At 38.2% G+C, this 22335-nt stretch overlaps 1 protein-coding gene across 12 annotated transcripts in view; it reads left to right on the top strand.

Annotated features, from left to right (window-relative positions):
• Positions 1-22335, top strand: part of SIK3 (SIK family kinase 3) — a 263876-nt gene that overhangs the window by 127428 nt on the left and 114113 nt on the right. For all 12 annotated transcript variants that reach the window (XR_008669499.2, XR_008669500.2, XR_008669501.2 and 9 more), the window contains exons 2-3: positions 16993-17109; positions 19942-20005. Coding sequence is in view for 4 of the 12 variants with exons in the window: in XM_019036698.4 (XP_018892243.2) it covers positions 16993-17109; positions 19942-20005 (181 nt within the window). In the remaining 8 variants the exon portion in view is untranslated. The remainder of the gene's footprint in view (positions 1-16992; positions 17110-19941; positions 20006-22335) is intronic.

Genomic DNA, 22335 nt, shown 5'->3' with positions numbered 1-22335 from the left:
TGATACATTTGTCATAATTAATGGACCAATATTAGTACATCCTTATTAAAGTTCATATTTTACTCAAATTCCCTTAGTTTTTACCAAAATGTCCTTTTTCTGTGTCAGCATCTTGTCCAGGATACCACACGCCATTTAGTCACCATGTCTCCTTAGGTTTCTCTTAGCTGTGACAGTTTCTCAGTCTTTTCTTGTTTTTGATGACCTTAATGGTTTTGAGTAGTACTGGTCAGGTATTGTAGAATGCTCCTCAGTTGGAATTTGTCTGATGTCTTTGTCATGATTAGATTGGGGTTATAGGTTTTGAGTGGTAAGACAACCAAGGTAAAGCGCCATTTTCATCACATCATACCAAGGGCACGTACTATCAACATGACTTATTACTGTTGATGCTAACCTTGATCCCCTGGTTCAGGTAGTGTTTGTCAAGTTTTTCCACTGTAAAGTTCTTTCTTTCCCCCCCTTTCATAATATACTGTCTGGAAGGAAGTCATTAGATGCACATGCTTTTGATAGCATTTTGTGCAATTGAGAAAAGTAACTTTGTTTGGTAAACTAAAGAGCCTGACATATTTACTTTTCCAGTGGAGAGCTTACCTATGTTTACACAGAGTTTGCTGGAATCTCTACAAGTAAGGCTAAAGCAAAGCTTTTCTCAAGAAAGAGCTTTACTTTTGTTCACATGCTTGAACTCTTGCTTGAAACTGCTACAGTTCTGTACTATAAATTATGGAAGAGATTTCCTTGGCCTAGAATTTCTTGGAGATGATAGTTGTCTACCTTATAAAGAACCATGAGCTGTTAGTTTTCTATTACTATGTAGCAACCTGCCATAAATTTAGCAGCTTAAAGCAGCACGCATTTACTGTCTTACAGTTTCCATGGGTCTTGAGTCCTGGCATGGCTTAGCTGAGCCCTCTGCTCAGGGTCTCAGAAGGCTGTACAGTATTAAATGGACTGCATTGTCACCTGGAGGCTTAACTGGGAAAGAAGTTACTTACGAGATCGTTCAGGTAATTGGTAGAATTGCTTTATGAGTGAGGATCCCAGCTTTTTGTTGGCTGTTGGCTGGGGCTTCTAAAGAGACTGATCCTAGAGAGACTGCCCGCAGTTCTTTGATGCCACCCACAGTTCCTTTTCCTGAGTGAGGGCTTCTGTAACATGGCCATTTACTTCATTAAGCTCTCTAGCTCCACTTGGAAGAAAGGGAGGATATTACATAAAGGCATGAACAGGTCTGTCGTTATGTGTGTGTGTGTGTGTGTGTGTGAGAGAGAGAACCATTGGGGGCCAGTCATCGTGGGGTCTGTTTGTCACATAGAATATGACTTCTTTTATTTTTATTTTTAATTTTTTTTGTGGGTACATAGTAGGTATATATATTTCATAATATGACTTCTGAAGAGAATATTTAATTTTGAGTAGACTGCATCCAGTAAGTCTGTCTTGATGAAAATTAGTCACAGAGTACATCCCAAATGTTAGTTTAACCCAATAGAGCTGGTTGTAGTAAAAAGAATAAACTTTACTTTTAAAAATAATGGGTACAAGGTTAAATGAAGGTAGGTAGAGCTGTTCAATGCAGCATACCAGCTGGGGATGAAGAAAGAAGTTGGAGGATAGGTGAAATATGGGGATATGTTTTCCTTGTTTCAAAATTTTGCTAAAGTCTGATGCTGTCGGTCATCCATTCTTTTATTAGTCAATTATCTCTGTTTATATTTAACAACTCATTACCATAAAATCTACTTTTGAGAAGGAGCAAAACATAATGAAGGGCTCAGGTTCTTGAGCTTGACCGTCTGGCTTCGAATCCTGCCTCTGCCATTCAGTACTGTATATCCAGGGCACATAACTTCATTGGTATGTGTCTCAGAAACATCTGTAAAATGAGAATAATAGTACCTACTCCATAGGGTTGTTGTATGGGTTAAGAGTTAACGCCTGTAATTATTCTTTTTTTTTTTTTTTTGAGACCGAGTCTCGCTTTGTTGCCCAGGCTGGAGTGCAGTGAGGCGATCTCAGCTCACTGCAGCCTCCGCCCCTCCAGGTTTAAGCAGTTCTCTGCTCAGCTTCTGGAGTAGCTGGGATTACAGGTGCGTGCCACCATGCCCAGGTAATTTTTCGTATTTTTAGTAGAGACGGGGTTTCACCATCTTGGCCAAGCTGGTCTTGAACTCCTGACCTCGTGATCCACCCGCCTTGGCCTCCCAAAGTGCTGGGATTACAGGCGTGAGCCACCACGCCTGGCCATTATTCCTCATTTTTTTCAAGTGCAGTAAAGATGTCATAGTTATGTTTAAAAAAAGAGAAAGACTCCTGTTTGAGGTATATTGAAGTAGTTACAGATGAAATGATATGGTGATTGGGATTTTGGAGAAACTTGGTAGAGGTATAGATAAAACAATTGACTATAAAGTAATAATTCTTGAAGCTGATTGATGCTTTAAATTATTTTATTGCCTACTTTTGTTAATATTTGAAAATTTTCATTACAAAAAATAACAAAAAAATTTAGTGCCTTGGCACATATTAGGCGCTCAGTATATTTTACCTGTTCTTACTATGCTTATGTTTAATATATTGGAATTAACTAGTCTAAAACAAAAAATATAAAACAAACTAAAATTGACTCTTTGAGTTTCTCATTTCTAAGTGAGAAATTTGATAATGGAAACATCATCAAATTTGGCTGACATTGGATTATGCAACATTTCTTAGACTCGGATTTTTGGTTTCTGTGTTCATGTCTTTCTGGTGTGGTTGTAATTTACAGTTTAATTAATTTGACCTACTTGTTGCCCGTTTCACATTCCATTTAATTTAGTCTGCCATTGTTTGTTCTGTAAGTGGGATGGAAATTAATGTCAATATTATTATTTAGTGTTCTTAGTTTTAACAGTGGGAAACATTGACTTTACCAATAGTGAAAATATTAGCAAATGCCAAGGCTTTTCTGGGCAAACAGTGGTGTTATGCTTTAGTTTAACGTATTTAATTGAGGAAAGAAACACTTATTCACCAAGGTTATCTCAAATGTGGTAAATGCAGTTTTCTGCTTATTATCATATGGTCCTACATTATATAGCACTGTAAAACTAGATGACTTAGGGCTGGGTGTGGTGACTCATGCCTGTAACCCCAGTGCTTTGGGAGCCTGAGGTGGGAGGATTGCTTGAGGCCAGGAGTTCAGATCAGCTTGGGCAAAAGAGCAAGACCCCTTCTCTTAAAAAAAATTAATTTAGCTGGGCATGGTAGTACATGCCTGTAGTCCTGACTACTCAGGAGGCTGAGGTGGAGGATCGCTTGAGGCCAGGAGTTTGAGGCTACAGTGAGCTATTATCACATCATTGCACTCCAGCATGGTCAACGGAGCAAGACTCTGTCTCTAAAAGAAATAACAAATACAGCCGGGCGTGGTGGCTCATGCCTGTTATCCTAGCACTTTGGGAGGCTGAGGCAGGAGGATTGCTTGAGCCCAGGAGTTTGAGAGCAGCCTGGACTATAGTGAGACCTCATCTTTACAAAAATAAATAAATAATAAACAGATAAGAGAAAATAAAAGAAATAATAACTAAAACTAAATGGCTTGATTACTTTAACTATCCAAGATTGAGAGTTGTATGACTAGTAGTGATTCTGATTTATGTGAATGAACCCTTAGGACTTAAATGTCAATTTAAAAACTTAAAAAAGTTAAAACCCAAGTCTCTCAGAGTTCGAATTAGGAATTGGCACAGTGAGAACCTTATCTTGATAACTCTCTTTCTTTCTTTTTTATAGTCAGGGTCTCACTCTGTCACCCAGGCTAGGAGTGTAGTGGCTTGATCACAACTCACTGCAGCCTTGACCTCCGGAGCTCAAGCAGTTCTTCTGCCCCAGCCTCCCAAAATGCTGGGACCACAGGCACATGCTAACATGCCCAACCAATTTGAAATTTTTTTTGTAGAGACAGGATTCCACTATGTTGCCAAGGCTGGTCTGAAGCTCCTCGGCTTAAGCGATCATCTCACCTTGGCCTCCCAAAGTGCTGGGATTGCAGGTGTGAGCCACTGTGCCCAGCTGATACCTCTGCTTTCAAGTCATGTAATAGATGAAAACATTGAGGATTAGAGGGGTAAAGTGATTTTCCCAAGGTCACAAACATATCTTAGAGATACAGCTGGAAATTGAACTCTCAATCTCAGCACCCACTCCATTCGTCTTTTTGCTGTCACAGTGATTTCCAAACTGTTCTGCAGAGCCCTAGGCTTCTAAAAAGTTTTGTCTATAACCAGGATGGATACTCTTTTTTCTGTCTTATGTATTAGGGTTTATGTGTGATTTTGTTCAGAAGGAAAAAGTTTCTACTGCTGTGTATGATCATTTTTATATCCTTCCTACACACTGAGCTCCTTATTCTGTGCTGTTTTCTACCCAGAAAAGTACATTTGATTCATTGAAGGGATTTTTTTTTTACTTAGTTTCAAAAAATGCCAACTTGATCTCTTAGCTTCAAAAAATGCCAACTTGATCTATCAAGAAACCTGTGACCCAGAGACCTCAGGAAAGTTGCACAAAGACTTTTAAATATGGAGGGATAATTAGTTTTATTATGACATTATTATCAATTAACATTTTACTTCCTTCTAGCTCTCTACATTTTCATTTTCTCATCTCATAAATCTCATTCCTTATGATTTTTTGGTGGGGATGTGTTACTTATGGTCTCTTATTTTCCTAGAACAATATTTATGCAAATATGTCTTTTTTTTTTTTGAAACAGAGTCTTGCTCTGTCTCCCAGGCTGGAGTGCAGCGGTGCCATCTCGGCTCACTGCAAGCTCCGCCTCCTGGGTTCACGCCATTCTTCTGCCTCAGCCTCCCCAGTAGCTGGGACTACAGGCGCCCGCCACCACACCCAGCTAATTTTTTGTGTTTTTAGTAGAGACGAGGTTTCACCGTGTTAGCCAGGATGGTCTCAATCTCCTGACCTTGTGATCCACCCGCCTCGGCCTCCCAAAGTGCTGGGATTACAGGCATGAGCCACCACGTCGGCTGTCTGTCTATCTTAAATGAAACTATTTCTGATATCTGGAGATTCTTTTGGGTCTCATTGGCAATGAATTAGGGGTCATGTTAATTGGCTTAAAAATAGTATTGTCATAAGACATAAAAGAGGGGCTAATAGTATAATAGTTGGGTTTTACTTAAATTGTGGATGCTTTTAATGATTTTTAAAAACCCTCAATGTTATTAACTATCCTCAATACTTTAATGAATTGATACACAGTTATGACAATTTCCTTTACATAAAATCCTTGGTTCTACCTTAGCCCCTTTTTGAAATTCTACACTTGTACTCTAATGCAAATTTATGACCATCAGAGAAGGTCAGTATTTAGGATATCTGTAATCCTGCTACAGGAAAACACAAAGAATCTTGTTAAATGTTAACTCTGTTATATTAAGCATATACTTCATGTAGCTGTCTTTTGACATCTGTTGTGGCTATGTCTAACCTATATAATAATTTTATATTTCAGTGGAACCATTCTCAGTTTTTTCTATGGCAGTGTTGTTTATCAGTTGTCCACTTACCACCTTTAAAATAAATATCAGAAATTTGGCCAGACACAGTGGCTCACGCCTGTAATCCCAGCCTTTTGGGAGGCCAAGGAGTGTGGATCACAAGGTTAGGAGTTTGAGACCAGCCTGGCCAGCATGGTGAAACCCCATCTCTACTAAAAATACAAAAAATTACCTGGGCATGGTGGTGCGCGCCTGTAGTCCCAGCTACTTGTGAGGCTGAGGCAGGAGAATTGCCTGAACCCAGGAGGTGGAGGTTGCAGTGAGCCGAGATGGTGCCACTGTACTCCAGCCTGGGAGACAGAGCGAGATTCCATCTCAAAAAACAAAAACAAAAAAACCCAGAAATTTAAGAATTAATTAATGTTTACTATTAGACTTCCAGGGATTGATTTAAGTTACTTAAATTACACTATTCATCACATGAAATGCAAACATTCATTATGGAAATAACATTTGTTTGACTTGAAAATGTGATGATTACTAAATATAAGGAACTCATTGAAACTGGAATAAATGCACAAGCCATCACACAAAACATTCCATTTTGAAGGAATCCCGGAGGGGCATTATCTGTCAGCTCTGGTAGTGTGCACCTGTCCTTCGGAAAACGCCTCGGAAGGTAGTTGGTGCCATGTTCCTGATGGGCACAGGGAGGCTGGCTTGTTACTGTAGGCTGCTCAGGGAAGGTAGTCTGGTATCATAAACATCCAGACTAGAAATGCGTGATTTCACAACGATGCACCTTTTGACAAACAATGAGTACACTACTGACATCCGAGGATGCATTACAAGTGAGAGTTTCAGAAATAGGAGGATGAAATGCAGTCTGAAAATGGATATTGCTTCCTGTTTTTCCTTAGTCTTCATTGTCAAATAATTGGGAGATGTCAAGAGATGAGGGTTTAGGATAGTTTTTCAACTGTTTTCTGTTTCCTTGGTTCACTCAGCTCCTGCTACTTCACACAGACTGTGTTATTAGTCCTTGAGGGCATATTGATATAATTTAAAACAATTTAAAATATGAACTGTTGCTGATTTTGTTCAACAGGAACAGCACTACCATTGTAAGGTTAGCAAGATACCCTATATAATAAATCTCCATAGGGGAAGTTTAAGAAAATTATGTTACGGCAGTTGAGTTCAGCTCTCTTTTCAGCTGGAGCCTTAAGTCTTGGAGCGTTCTAGGTTCTACATCTAAATGTGCTTAACAGTACGCAGGCTTCTTGACAAATGCTGTTCTTGGGAAGAGTACAATCCTTCTGTGAGTCTGTGTTATTTTTACCTGTGAGTTGGCATTCCAGGAAAGAGTAGCATGTACTCATTAAGAAAATTCATCTTAAAATTTATTCAGCTTTTTGTCTCCTTACAACCTTGTATTTTAGGCCATATTGCCAAGTTATTTCCCGTCTTTCTGTCCTGGGACTAAAATTTCTATTTTTCTTTTCTTTTTCTTTTTCTTTTTTTTTTGAGACAGAGTCTTGCTCTGTCACCAGGCTGGAGTGCAGTGGTGTGATCTTGACTCACTGCAACCTCCACCTTCCTGGTTCAAGCAATTCCCCTGCCTCAGCCTCCCAAGTAGCTGGGGCTACAGGCCCACGCCACCATGCTTGGCTAATTTTTTTTTTGTATTTTTAGTAGAGAAGGGGTTTCACCGTGTTGGCCAGACTGATCTCAAACTCCTGACCCCAGGCAGTCCGCCCACCTCGGCCTCCCAAAGTGCAAAATTTCATTTTTTATAGTTTAATTTCCCACCATAACTTTGACATTTTTCTTTGGAAATAACTACTTTTTTAAAAATTTCAAAATATTTCTGTAAGTTATAGGTTGAACACCCCTAATTCAAAAACGAAAAATGCCCCCAAATCTTAAACTATTTGAGTACCAACATGACACCATGTGGAAAATTCTATGCATAAGCACTTAATACAAACTTTTTTTTAATGCACAAGATTATTTAAAATATTGTGTAAAATTACCTTCAAGCTATGTGTATAAGGTGTATATGAAACATAACGTTTTGGATAAGGGATATTCAACCTGTATTGTTATTCTTATTATTTTTATTGTTTTATTTTTTGAAATGGGGTCTCCCTCTCTCCCAGGCTGGAGTGCAGTGGCGTGATCACAGCCCACTATAGCCTTGAGCTCTTGGACTCAAATGATCTTCCCACCTCAGTCTCCTGAGTACTAGGACTACAGGCATATGCCGTCATGGCTGGATAATTTTTAAAAAAATTTTTGTAGAGATGGGGGTCTTGCTGTGTTGCCCAGGCTGGTCTCGAACTCCTGGGATTACAGCATGAGCCACCAGGCCGGCCTATTTTGTCATTATGCCACTTTCTTAGACAGTGTTCTTTGGTTGCCATTTTAAACTATTAGAACCGCCTTGTTAAACCATTTAGCTTTTGCCCTTTTCTTCCCCAAATCCCTGATACTTTTCTGTCCAATCCTTTCTCTCTATTCAGAGTGTTTCCTGTTTGTCCTACATTCTCTTTCTGTCCTTCTCCTTCTTTCCTGCTCTTCCCTCTTTTTTTTTTTTTTTTTTTTTGAGACGGAGTCTTGCTGTGTCACCCAGGCTGGAATGTAGTGGTGTCATCTCGGCTCACTGCAACCTCTGCCTCCCAGGTTCAGGCAATTCTCCTGCCTTAGCCTCCCAAGTAGCTGGGACTACAGGCATACACCACTATGTTTGGCTAATTTATATATATATATATATATATATATGTATATATATTTTAGCAGAGACGGGTTTTCACCATGTTAGAGAGGCTGGTCTTGAACTCCTGACTTCAAGTGATCTGCCCACCTCAGCCTCCCAAAGTGCTAGGATTACAGGTGTGAGCCCTGCACCTGGCCTCTTCCCTCTTTTTTTTAGGGCTTTGAGGCATCTTTTTCAACAGCTCCTTAACCTTAAAATTAAGCCATCAATCCCATTCTGAGTATCTCCTTCTTAAACTTCTGCAATTTGTTCAATCTGAAATAAACACCTGAAAATAGAAAATTGAATATCTATATTTTGTAAATAATCCTGACTGACTTTCATTTTTATTGTCAACTCTGTCTTTTCCTCCACTCCTTTTTTTTAAAAAAAAAAAATTTGTTGAATACATTTAAATGGTAAACCTGTAGGACAAGAGTTGATTTAAGTATAAAACATTGTTGGCACTTTGCAACAGTAACAATCATGTCAGTATGCCTGAGAGAGTTGCTCATAATATTGGAGACACTCATAGGCTTCTGTTTTCTGAGAGGGTAAATGTCAACCAGATGGGAATTACTGGAACTGAGAAATCATTTTCTTTTTGTTTTTAAAAATTTCTCTTCTATGTCTTGAATTTCAAGTAATCACAGAAAATTTCCTTTGCTTCAGATACTATTTACTAATTTTGCACAGTATACCATTTTCCAACTTATTTTCCCACTTTCAGTAAACTTTCTGTTCTCTATCCAGACATTGGAAATGCATGAACTATTTTACAGTCACCATTCAGTACAGCCTACAGGGCAGAAAAATAAAAGTTCAACCACTCACCTAAAAAGTACTATACATTTTATTGTATTTTATTATTATTATTATTTATTTATTTATTTATTTATTTTTGAGATAGAGTTTCGCTCTTGTTGCCCTGGCTGGAGTGCAGCGGCGCCATCTCGGCTCACTGCGACCTCCGCCTCCTGGGTTCAAGCGATTCTCCCTGCCTCAGCCTCCCAAGTAGCTGGGATTACAGGTGCGTGCCACCAGGCCTGGCTAATTTTTGTATTTTTAGTAGAGGTGGGGTTTCACCATGTTGGCCAGGCTGGTCTCGAGCTCCTGACCTCAAGTGATCTGCCTACCTCGGCCTCCCAAAGTGCTGGGATTAGAGGCATGAGCCACCGTGCCTGGAGTGCTGTACATTTTAAATTATAGTTGTTAACTACTTTCTGTGGAGTTTATTGAAAGCTGCCTGACCCTTATCTTTGCTGGCCATGTAGAGTCCTTGTGTCTCAAGTTGGCTAGCATCCTTGCATCCCAGGCTTGACAGCTTCATATTTTCCCAGAAACAGTTGGGATTGGTGTGTATAATGAATAGAATAACCTGTTCTTTCCAAATATACATCCCTGTTTTGCCCCTTAGTACTTGATTTGACTAATTGTTTCAAGCTGAAATATAGACTTCAATTAAAAAATTGGAAGCCAGGTGTGGTGGCTCTTGCCTGTAACCCCAGCACTTTAGGAGGCTGAGGTGGGAGGATCCGTTGAGACCAGCCTGGGCAACATAGTGAGACCCTGTTGCTACAGAAAATTAAAAAATATATATTATCCAGGTGTGGTGGTGTGTCCCTGTAGTCCCAGCTACTCAGAAGGCTGAGGTGAGAGAATGGCTTCAGCCCAGAAGGTTGAGGCTGCAGCGAGCTATGGTCGTGTCACTGCACTCCAGCCTGGGTAACAGTGCAGACGTTAGGATCTTCCCGAGAATGTGGCCAGCCTACATCCTGACCTTGGTCACGTGGCACATTGTTAATCATGGCCATTTAATGTGTAACAGGTTGCATTCAAGAGTCTAGCTTGTGTTGGTTTGGGGTTCTTTTAAATTTGTTTTCTGTTGACAATTCTATTTTCTAGTAAATTTTAAATAAAAATGTTTTTTCATTAAGGCTGATTCCAAAGGTACTTAAGTTCCTTTCTAGCCAGCCATTCTTAGCTGGGTCCTGTGAAAGCATTATGCCCTATAGAAAAGAAAATTGAGTGACTGTTTTCTCAGTTCTCCCAAACGTGGTACTATTCTAGATGCATTGAAGAGAAGTCAATTCATTACATACAGTGATGCTTTAAGGGCAGTTGTTCTCAGAGTTTGATTCAGGGATGTCATAGTCTCCAATACTGTTTCAGTGGGTCCCCTAGGTCAAAACCATTTTTAAAGAAATGCCACAACATTATTTTCACTTTTCATTCATACTCTCTCACAATTATAAAATAGAGATTTCCAGAGACTATGCTATGTATGATGCTGCAGTTGCTCTGATGACCAAGGGGATGTGTGGTTGTATACACGTGTCTTTTAAATTTTTGTCTTAATTTCTGATTTTTAATTTGATTTCTAAGCAAATATTGAAAGATATTACTCACATAATCAAAACTTCTTTGAAGTTTCTCCTAACTTTTAAGAGAAGGAGTCCTGAGACCAAACAGTTTGGGAACTGCTGTCTTAAGGCTGTAAGACTTAATTCTCTGAGAGAACCCCTCCTGGGAATGGCTGCACACAAGGGCAGTACAGTAAACCAGTCGGCTGCTCAATAGACATTTTAAAAATTGAATTAAATTGAGCTCCTAGAATATAACTTTTGAGACCTTATTTGAGATTTTCTCCCAAGGCAATGTTTGAGCATTGAGAGCCTTGTAACTTGGGCCAGGTTTCTGTGCGATAGACAGTTGGCAATTCTCAATATCAAGTCAATGATTTCAGAAGTCATTTTCAAGGAATATGTCCTTTAACTGGTAGATTAATTATGTAGCCTATTGGCATTATGTAGATCAGTGCCGTCCAAGAGAAAGAGGGCACATATATTATTTACAGTTTTTAAATAATCATATTAAAAAAGTAAAAAGTGGTGAAATTAGTTTTAATATCTTTTGTTTAGCCTAATATATCTAAAATATTATAATTTCCACATGTAATCAATATAAAAATGTATCAGGGAGATAGTTTAATTCTTTTTTATATTACTATCTTTGAAATCTGGTATATATTTTACATTTATAGCGCATCAGTCTGGATAGTTACACGTGGCTGGTGCCTACTGTATTACACTGTACAGATCTAGATCATAAAATAGTTGTAGAGCTGAGCCGAGAATGTTCTAGAGTAGATAAGCTTTGTCATAAAAATAGAGAATAAAAATTTTGCTACAGAAGTTAGTATAAAAACATAACCCCATTGAAGAAAGCTTACAATGACAAAATGTTTGATATCTGCCTAAATTTTAAAGACATTTCTAAAAGAAATAGAGCTCTTTCCTTAAAACAAATTTTTTAAAAAAATAAGCTTTTCTTCAAACTGTAATGTTTTCTCTTTCCTTCTAAACATGCAGTCTGCTCACTGTATTCTTTGAAATTACTGTATGTTCATCTGCATACCAGTGTAAGGAGATCCTCTTTCTCGTTTTGGAAGAATTTGAGCCCTTGTGATCTTTGCATTTCCCTCCTACGTAGTTCTTTCTTGAACTGTCCATTTGTTCTGGCATATCCCTGAATCCGTACTATCTGCTATAGGGCATTTATTTCTGATGGGGAAGGGTGGTTTGTTTTGATCTTAATGCTGAACTGTCCCTTAGTTCATTGTCTTTTACTCTGTTGCCTTATCTTGCTTGCAAATATGGTGTCAGAATATGCAAGTGAATTTATTGCCTGTTGTGAAGAAACCATTATTTTTTTCAGCTTCATTCACTATGAACATTATTGTGCTTACAAAAGTGAGTTGAGTTTAAAAGAACTGTGTTTTTTAGAAGTGAGAATTAAAAGGGAGAAATAGTAATTTTTCCTCTCATAGAATGACTAATAAAGAACTATGACTTTAAATTTGGCATGATCTAAATTTAATTTTTTTCCTACCACATGCCAATTGAAACAGAAGAATTTGTTGAATGGGAATGTCTTGAGTAGGGAAATTAAGGACTCTCACAATCTGTATCTCTTTAGTAGCATACTTGATACAGTGTCATGTTTAATTAATATTAGAATGTCAATTTACAAAATCATGCTCTTTGGAAGATAAAAGATTTCTGTGTAGAACAGGCAAACTTAGGAAATATATGGTCTCTTGGTAACATGTTGGAAGTTTTCTTCTTTGTTATAATTTTCATATGTAAGTACAATTAGGAGATTTATAGATTTTCAACCCCAATATAAAAACATTCTTTGAGAGTTTATCTTTTCTTTACCTACTGATTTACCTTTGTTGTGGGCACATTCAATTTTTCAAGCAACTGGTGTGTACTTTACACCAAAACCTTTATTATATAGCCTTCAGTAATCTGTAGCTGTGAAACTCATACTTATTTATCTGTTTAGATATTCTCAAAACAATCATACCTGTGTGCCAGCCACCTGCTGTCTGACTTGGCAGTTTCTCTGTTCCAACTTTATTTTTCTGCTTTTTAGAAAACTCCCACTTTCCAGTTTGCAGCTAAGGTAGGAGCTGAGTTCCTTTCCCTGTTAAGTGGTCTTATCAGGCAGTTATGCCATTGCCAAGCAGCAGTAAGTTCTCTCCTCTCAGGTGTTAGCTAGTAGGTAGAGTTGGCAAGGGGAGCCTGGCCTGCTGTGAAGAAATAGACCACTGTCTCTCTGCCACAGCCCTCAGGGTCAGGTCTTGCTGTGGGTTCCATCCTATGGCTCACTGTGACTTTCCTGAATGGAATGCGTTTATTTTTTTTCCAGCTCTGTTCTTTCCATGTTCTTCCCACATCAGCTGGCGGCAGCCAGTTGGTTCTGAATGCTGCCCACAAATTGTTAGCTATTTTGCTTCTTGGTCCCTCAATTTGTCCCTTGAATAAGGAATTGATGTGTTTCAGATCCAGAATTATGTTGCTTAGTGAAGCAAATCTAATCCTTGCCAAGGAATGCCTAAAGTTGAAGGCTTGATTCCAGAAGAAAATAAAATAACAACAGCACTACCTGTAATTAACATATATTGCCTGTTTACTGTGCCAGGCATTATATTAATCAGGTTGCATGTATTAGCTTTGTTAATCCCCAAAATCACTTTAAAGTAGGTTCCATTGTTGCCAACATTTTACAGATAGGGAGCCATTGGAAAATTAAGTAACCTGTTCTAGGTTATATATTAAGGGATAGTTCCAAGATTTTGAATCTAAGTAGCTTGTCTTCAGAGTCCTTGCTTTCAGTACTATATTCAACTGCTAAAATAAAGCTTCACTTTGGTTTTTTTGTTTTGTTTTGTTTTTTTTGTTTTGGAGAAAGTGTCTCATTTTGTTGCACAGATTGCAATGCAGTGGCGTGATCACGGCTCACTTCACCCTTGCTAGGCTCAAGTGATCGCCTAGGCTCATGCAATCCTTCTGTCTCAGCTTCCTGAGTAACTGGGACTACAGGCACACACTACCACACCTGGCTAATTTTTTAATTTTTTGTAGAGATGAGGTCTCACTTTGTTGCCCAGGCTGGTCTTGAACTCCTGGCCTCAAGCCATCCGCCTGCCTTGAACTCCCAAAGTGCTGGAATTACAGGCGTGAACCACCGTGCCTGGCCCAAAGCTTCACTTTTCAATGTCTTCTGGAATCTGAACTCTCACTGAAGAGTAGACAGGAGTTTGATGTTTTAATCTATTAAAACTTCTTTGTACATGCCTTCTAAGAACAGATTATATTCAATGCAATTTTTTCTGAAAAGATGAAGTACATTTCTTTGTAAAATTCATGTATGTATTTATTTATTTATTACTGTACATATTTATGGGGTACATTTGATATTTTGCTGCATGGATACAACATGTAATGATCAAATCAGGGTAATTAGGATATCCATTACCCCAAACATTTATCATTTCTTTCTGTTGGTGATGTTTCAAATCTCCTTCAGCCATTTTGAAATATGTAATAAATTATTGTTAATTATAGCCAACAAAAGGCATTATTGCTAGTACAGATATTTCTTGACTTATGATGGGTTACGTCCCAATAAACCCATTATAAGTTGAAAATATGGTAAGTCAGAAATGCATTTAATTCACTCTGTTGTTATTTACCCACGTGATTGTGTGGCTGACTGGGAGCCACACAATCTCTGTTTACCATTATGAAGATCCTATTGCTTCAGAATGCAAATGAAATTTAGAGTGCGTGCCTTGTGAATCAGGGAGGCCCCACTATATGACTCCCTGTGATCTCTTGGAGGTGAAAGAATGCACAAATTTCATAAGTTAACCTGAAGGCCACCCGCTTTTCCCCAGTTACATTGTACATGCCATCAATTAGTAGGGGGTGGGCAGAGGTGGAAGATTTCAGGCACAGGCCTTAGACAGTTGATGCCCTCTGTTATTAAGGTAAATAAATCCTAGCAGTTCTTCCCACCTTTTGCACATCATGGCATGCACAGAAAGTTGAGATTGGAGGTGATCCATTATTGCTTGTAACCCATTTCCAACACACTTGTTTGGAAGTTCTTTTTTTTTTCTTTTGAGACAGGGTCTCATTCTGTTGCTGGCACGATCATAGCTCACTGCAACTTCAGCTCCCGGGATCAAACTGTCCTTCCACCTCAGCCTCCTGAGTAGCTAGGACTACAGACACATGCTACCATGCTCGGCTAATTTTTAAAAAGTTTTTTAGTAGAGATGAGGTTTCACCATATTGCCCATGCTGGTCTTGAACTCCTGGACTCAATCAGTCTGCCCTTCTTGGCCTCCCAAAGTGCTGGGATTACAGCTGTTTGGCAGCTCTGCTATGGGGATATATCTGCAAGTTTCTAAGCTTGTTATATTTATGAAAGCATTCTGTACACTACAAGGTGCCATTCACATGTAAGATTTTATTAATAATGACTATTAAGACCAAGCTATTTGTTCTAGGAGGAGACATTGTGTACCATGATTTTTTGTGTTGTTTTGGGAGCTGTCCTGAGAGAAGCAGGAGCAGATGCTAGACCAGTTGTGGAGTTAAGGTCTTGTATGTGATCTGGTGCAGTAATGAGGAGAAGTAGAAATGCAGGTGGTCAAGGGTTATATTATCCAAGACTTCTTACAAGAAACCAAGCAGCTGGTGAGATCCTCATTAAATTCTCTACCTTCTTCTCTGCCTATCCCAGTTCTCTCTGTAGTGAAATTCTGCTTTCTTTGTCAAGTCTTTCCCAGACTTTTTCTACCTCTTCTCCTGTAGGTGAAGGTCATTCACCATCCTCTGTCTGTTGTTATACCTGGTACATAGCTCCATTGATTGTACTTCCAATGCTGCATTGTTTTCAGTTCCACACATCTTTTTTCCTTTTTAGACTGTGATCTCCTTGAAGTTTAGGCTGTGTCTGATTAATCCTTGTAGCTCCAGCCACACCCAGCTCCTTTCATCACACTCCCTCGTTAGGCATGGCTTGAATGCTCTTTGAGTACAGCTGAAATTTATCTCCCTGTGCCTTTCTCCCGTGGGTCCTCATTTTAACACCTGAAACAGCTTCAGATAAAGTTACTTTTATGCCAGTCATTTATACATCTGAATAATCTGCCACGTATGGCTCCAAATAGTCTTTATTTCTCTGAGCTAAACATTTTTACTTTTGTGATTTTGTTTTCCTGGTTTTTTCCTCAGTAAGTACTGTATATGTTCCCTTTACCTCTCTGGTGCATAGAATCTTAGAATGTTAAGATTTGGAGAGGACTAGAGTTTGACTAGTCTAGGTTCTTCATCTAATCAGTATTGCTTCCATACTGATTACATAATTGAAACTGAGATATGGACATATTTTGGAGCAACACAAATATTTTAAGTATTTCACTGAGGAAGTTTAGATTTAGTAAATTTTTAAAAGTCCTTCATTGTTCATTCTTCATTAAAATGTATTTGCTGATGAGTATCTTATTAAAAGGGGGCACATTGGAAAGATATGTTTTATGATGCAGTGCATGTATGCTAAAGAAAGATCTTCAGATTCTTATAACATTCTTATTAAGAATTTGATTCTAAAGCCAAGCTACCTAGGCTTCAATCCTGCACCTGCCACATACTAGGTGTAAATTACTTAATCTTGGGTTAATTACTTAATCTCTGTGTGCCTCAGTTTCTGTATTTGTAAAACAAGGTTAATGATAATGTGGGTGTTAGGAGGTTTAAATGAGTTAGTACTTCCAAACCACTAAGAGGTATACCTGGCCCATAGTAAACATTTCGTATATGGTAGCTGCTGCTACTGCTGCTGCCACCACCATCACTGCTACTATTATTATTATTATTGAGTTCTACAAGCATCTGGTGAGATGTGTAAAGCCCCTGTGAAAGTTCTCATAGAACCTTAGTAAGACACCATGTATTTATGATACAAGCTTCTTGCCTTTTTAAAAATTTTTTATTTTATTTAAAGCTTCTTGTCTTAATGAGAGGCCCTATATACCACTCTGCACTGAAACATGATTTGACCCAGACCGTAACGACATCTATGGAGTAATAAAGTATTTTTTCATAGGATTTTACTGTGTAAGCAATTGAAGAAATGGCAGAAGACCCATTAGCTTTTGGAGTGTGTTCCTTTGAGACCAACTCGCTAGGAATCCATTTCCTATCTTTTTAAAAAGAGTAAATTAATTTTCCTCATTGACATTCTGTAAACAGAATACTGGCAGCTTATATTTTATGGAACGTAATGTTTTAAAGTGAACCTAATTTTTCTTAGTAAACTGCTTTTAATAATGCATCAGAGTAATTTTTTTCCCTCTGTTGTCAGGTTGCTATCAAGATCATAGATAAGACCCAGCTGGATGAAGAAAACTTGAAGAAGATTTTCCGGGAAGTTCAAATTATGAAGATGCTTTGCCACCCCCATATCATCAGGCTCTACCAGGTAGGATCATTAGTGTATAGCAGATAGCTGCAAAGAACCCAGAATATTATATGTATGGCTCCCTTTGAAGAAATGTGGGTGGGTGAACATCTGTGACTTTTTTTGTTTCTATGTTAATCCTGCTCTCTTTCCTACCCTTGTGTTTACGCACTCAGCACTTAGTATCCTCAAGTTTCCCCTGGCCATTTACTAGTACGTTTTCCTTACCCAGGTAGGTCTTTTTAATTTGTTCTTTAAAATTTGATGCCATTCTTAGCAAGAACTACACAAAATGTTAATTCAGAAGATGATGAGAATTTATTTTATTTAGTTCAGAGTTCTAAAACAGGATGGGAAACCCAAAAAGAAGAGAATTTAGAGAGGTGAAAAGTTAGAGATGAATATAATATTTTTTTAATAGCATTATTTGAATACTAGTTTCTGTGATCACGTTATAAATTGTTATGGCAAAGGATTGCTTCTTGGATCAATCAAAACCTACCTCTTTTCTATTCTAATAGGATCGTAGACTTAGTTTTCCAAGGTAGTAATTATTTTGATAATCAAGAGACCAGATCAAGTGACCAGATCTCTCCAATAGGAGAGATTTCTATTTTAGTTTTTTTTTTTTTTTGGTCTTCCCAAGAAACATGCATATTTCATGCCATCATCAAAATGATTCCCTAGCATAACTACAAAAGCAGTAAATCTGATGGCTGGAATTTCAAGCAGGATAGGAGGAGAGGATCTTGCCTTAGCAGGCTGGTGAAAGAGATATTTTGGGAGAGGTGGGGCTTCAGGATGCTTCTCAAATTGCAATGTGTTGGCAGCCGAGAACTTTGCCTCTGCATAGGCCCAACTCTACTTGCTGCTTTCTGCCAGAACAGCCATCTCTTAGTTCTGAAGGACGTGGCCACCCACTTGGTTATTTTGCTGCTGTTAGTCTGCAGTAAATGGTTACTGGCCCAGACATAGGACCATGTGTAAGAGTGGAGAAAGTACACCCAAGGCTCTATGGGCAAGCTTTCGTAGCCTCTTAGTTTTATGGAAAAGAAAACATGTTGTGATGTTAATATGTGTGGTTAAAACTACAGCGTTAGAGCTCTTCCCTGGCATCAGCTGCTCACATAATGAAATTAGGTCAACAGGAGCAGACCTGTTGAAATTTATCAGCCTAAATTATGTTGAACAACGCCTACCTTCTGCCCCACAAGCAAACTTATGAAAGCTTCCTGGTGCTGCCTGAAGACCTGTATCTGTGAGCTCACAGGTGTCTAACCTCAGCTTCCTTCCTATCCTGATGGGCTGAATAAATTTCTTGACCTTACCTTTTAAAATAAATCGTCTTTAAATAATTGTGGGGCTTAGGCTGACCTTTCTCAAGAGGTTGACTTATAGCTATTACCCTTGTAACTGAATTCTGCAAGTTTGCTTGTCTTACCCAAGATTAGCCTATGAGGATTTCCATAGGTCCAGTGCTAGCTTTGAGCAGTGCCTTCTTTCAAGCTTTAATTTTGCGTTCTGGCAGCTGGGTTTTTAAAATTTTATGTGTTTATTTATTTATTTTTGAGACGAAGTCTCACTCTGTTGCCCGGGCTGAAGTGCAGTGGCATGATCTCTGCTCACTGCAGCCTACGCCTCCTGGGTTCAAGTGATTCTACTGCCTTAGCCTCCCAAGTAGCTGGGATCACAGGCATGTGCCACCACGCCCAGCTAATTTTTGTATGTTTAGTAGAAACGGGGTTTCACTGTGTTGGCCAGGCTGGTCTCGAACTCCTAATCTCAACTGATCCACCCACCTCGGCCTCCCAAAGTGCTGGGATTACAGGTGTGAGCCACTGCACCTGCCCGGAACTGAATTTTTGATTGTATTTAGTTTTAATTAATTTAAGTGTAAAACTAAAAATAATTTTAAAAGGAATTGTTGAAATGATAGTATTTTGGATATATTGGGGTAAATAAAAAGTAGTATTAGAATTATCTTCACCTTTTCCTTTTTCCTTTTTAAATGTGGCTACTAGAAAAGTTAAAATAATATATGCAGTTCATATTATATTTCTGTTGGACAGCACTGTTCTAGAAAGATATACAATAAACAGTGAACAGTGTTCCTCTGGGGATTGAGATGGAGGAGATTGGGAAGAGGAAAGCGTTTGGTCTTTTGTTTTATAATGAGTGTATGTAATCATTATTACTTTTAAAAATGTTTGATGGAAAATGTAAAAAGGAAGAAAGGACTGACAACATACTACAATGAATTTTAAAAAGGAGCAACAAAGGGACCAAGACAAAACACAAATCACTTACGTTACTTTAAAAGGTTGAGTATTTTAAATTACTGTTCTCTTTTTTTCAAATAAATGGGCAGTGGAAAGGAAAGTTGTCATTTCTATAAAAACAAGAAAGACATGTGATTTCTGTGGCGTTCTTATGTGATTCCCATTGTTTTCCCCAAAGGCTTTTTTTTGCTTTAGTTTTTTTTTTTATTTGATGGGGCATTTTTGTGCTTCAGATGACTGATGTTGAATCTGAAGTTTAAGTTTTGGTTCTTGACAACTTCTTTGCCTTTCAGTTTTATGGAGCTTAAGAGATTGCAGAGACCTCATGGAACATCAAAAAGCCTATCTCTCTCAAGCAATAAAAATTTCCTACTTTTAAGAACTTGGAGGAATATCTAATTTTCCCTTTCTTCTTAATAACATTTATATTTGTTTCCCCAAAAATGTTTTCAGTTTTCTTTAATCTATAGTGGTTATTAATATTTCAAATGAGAAAAGAGGAGTCATTAGTTTCTCTTCCTGTATCAGCCTGTCATTTGTGTCACTGTCTGTCACTTTCCTGCCTTTGCACCAGGTTATGGAGACAGAACGGATGATTTATCTGGTGACAGAATATGCTAGTGGAGGGGAAATATTTGGTAAGTACATTTATTGCATTCTTTAAACAGCTATTGAGCACACTATGGCAAACCTAAAATAGCTGTTCAGTGCCTTTGTCACTTGAGCAGCAGTCACTTGATGCTGTTCTTCAGTCCTGTCATTTTCTATCAACAAAGGCATTTAACTTGTTTTGATTAATCTAGTAAAATCCCTTTAACACATTTGTTTCCTTAGCAAAGGTGTTTTGTTTATTTCAGTCAGGCGCTGACAGTTGAGATTAAAGATCTCCAAAAACAAGCATCCTTTCTGAACGTGGGACTTAGGGTCTTTCCTGTTTGCAGGTTCTAATTGAGGTTACCAAGTGCGACAAAACTCTCACAAGTGTGTGGGCCTCTGTTGTGTCAGAAAAAGCCACTTAGAGCAAATAATCTCACCCGAGTGCGTTCCTTAAACTTTGTTTAAATATAACATGTAACTATATTACTTACCATGTGTTCACAGTTCCCCTCAATGATTCTTGTAATTTTGGGGGTTCCGCCTTCAGTAGCTATATTTTCCTCTCACACTTAGCTTTAGCACAATGTCAGAAATAAGCAAGAGACTTTGTTACTGACAAATCTGATTTTTAAGGTGGTAAAAACTGACAAAACGATTTTTTTTCTAACAGTGATAAATGGAGCCAAGTAGAGTTAAAGGGTAAACTTCCAAATCTAAATTGATGTGTCTTGTATTTTTTCTTTTGGCAACTAGCTACAGAGAAAAGTTTCTTTATATACCTTATTTGTCTAATTTCCTCATTTAAAAAAAATTATCAATATGAACACTTGCTAATTTAAAATTTTTTAATTTTTAAACATTTGCTCCTTCCTGCACGATAAAATGTATTTAAAAGCATAGAATCACTTTTAGAATGAATCTTCTTGTTAATGACTAGTCAGTTGTGGCTGCATGGATGTGTGTGTGTGTGTGTGTTTGTGTTTTTAAAGTTTCCCTAGCGATCTAGTGTTTTTTTGTGTGTCAAAGTATCTTTAGGGTAAGTTCTAGTTCTTTTTAAAAGAGGTATCATTATTTCTTAATTTTATATTTAATTGGCTTTGTATATGTGATTAGTTAATGTTAAAGCTAATGGTGATAGAAATTTATACTCAATATAGTATGGGAGGGGATACTTTATTTTAAAGAAATGAAAGCATTACAAGATTTGAAGGATAGCATTGTTTGTCAAGAAGGTATAGTAGGCCTTCAGTATGTATGATAATTATATGCCAATCATGTGCCTTGGAGATGCCGACTCAATTAAGACACTGGTTTTCCTTTCCGTGGAGAAATCTGGTGGAAAACAGACAGGGAAATCAACATATTACTTTGAAGATGAGAATGGAAACTGTAAAACTCTGTATAGTAGAGAACAGTAGTGCAGATGGCAGTTTGGTTAACTCTTGGAGATCAGGGAAATCTTCCTGGAGGGCATGGTTATATGGAAATTTATGAACCAGAAAATGAAAGCACAAGAGAGAATATTTGGAGAGAGAGAAATAGCAGTCATGCTACTGGGAGACTATACTATGGTCTGACATTCCAGGCACATATTATGATAAACCTGCCTTAATTAAGATCACAAATGTATACAAGGCAAATAGAAAACTTGCATTATCTAGATAAGGTTTTTTCTTTGGACAAGGTGTTGCTCTGCTGCCCTGGCTGGAATGCAGTGGTGCAATCCTAGCTTGCTGCAGCCTCGAACTCCTGGGCTTAAGTGATCCTCCTGCCTCAGCCATCTGAGTAGCTGATACTATAGCTGTGCACTACCACACCTGGCTAATTTTTAAATTTTTAGTAGAGACGGGGGTCTCACTATATTGCTCAGGCTGGAAGATACCTTTTTACAAGTTTTATTCTATAAAAAGTCAAACATCTCCCAAATCCTTGAGCTGCCTGTTAGGTATTTTATCTCATAGAAAGACATTTATTGGTGGGGAAACAATGGTAATTTGGGGAGAAAAAAGATCATGTCATCTTAATGTTTGTAATAAAAAAAGACCCAAACACAGGGCACATCAATCTACCTTACTCTTTAAGAAAGCAGATTTTATTTATTTATTTATTTGTTTATTTATTCTTTTTTGAGCTAGGGTCTTGCTCTGTTGACCAGGTGAAGTGCAGTAACGGGATCACAGCTCAGTGCACCCCCAGCTTCCTGGGCTCAAGTAATCCTCCTGCCTTAGCTTCCTGAGTAGCTGGGACTATAGGTATACACCACCATGCCAGGCTAATTTTTAAATTTTTATAGCGATTAGGTCTCATTATGTTGCCCAGGCTGGTTTTGAACTCCTGGGCTCTAACAGTCCTCCTGCCTTGGCCTCCCAGA

Source organism: Gorilla gorilla, chromosome 9 (genome assembly GCF_029281585.2).
Source record: "Gorilla gorilla gorilla isolate KB3781 chromosome 9, NHGRI_mGorGor1-v2.1_pri, whole genome shotgun sequence".
Lineage (NCBI taxonomy): Eukaryota > Metazoa > Chordata > Mammalia > Primates > Hominidae > Gorilla > Gorilla gorilla.
The sequence above is the reverse complement of the archived record's forward strand: the minus strand, read 5'-3'. Positions and strand labels throughout refer to the sequence as shown.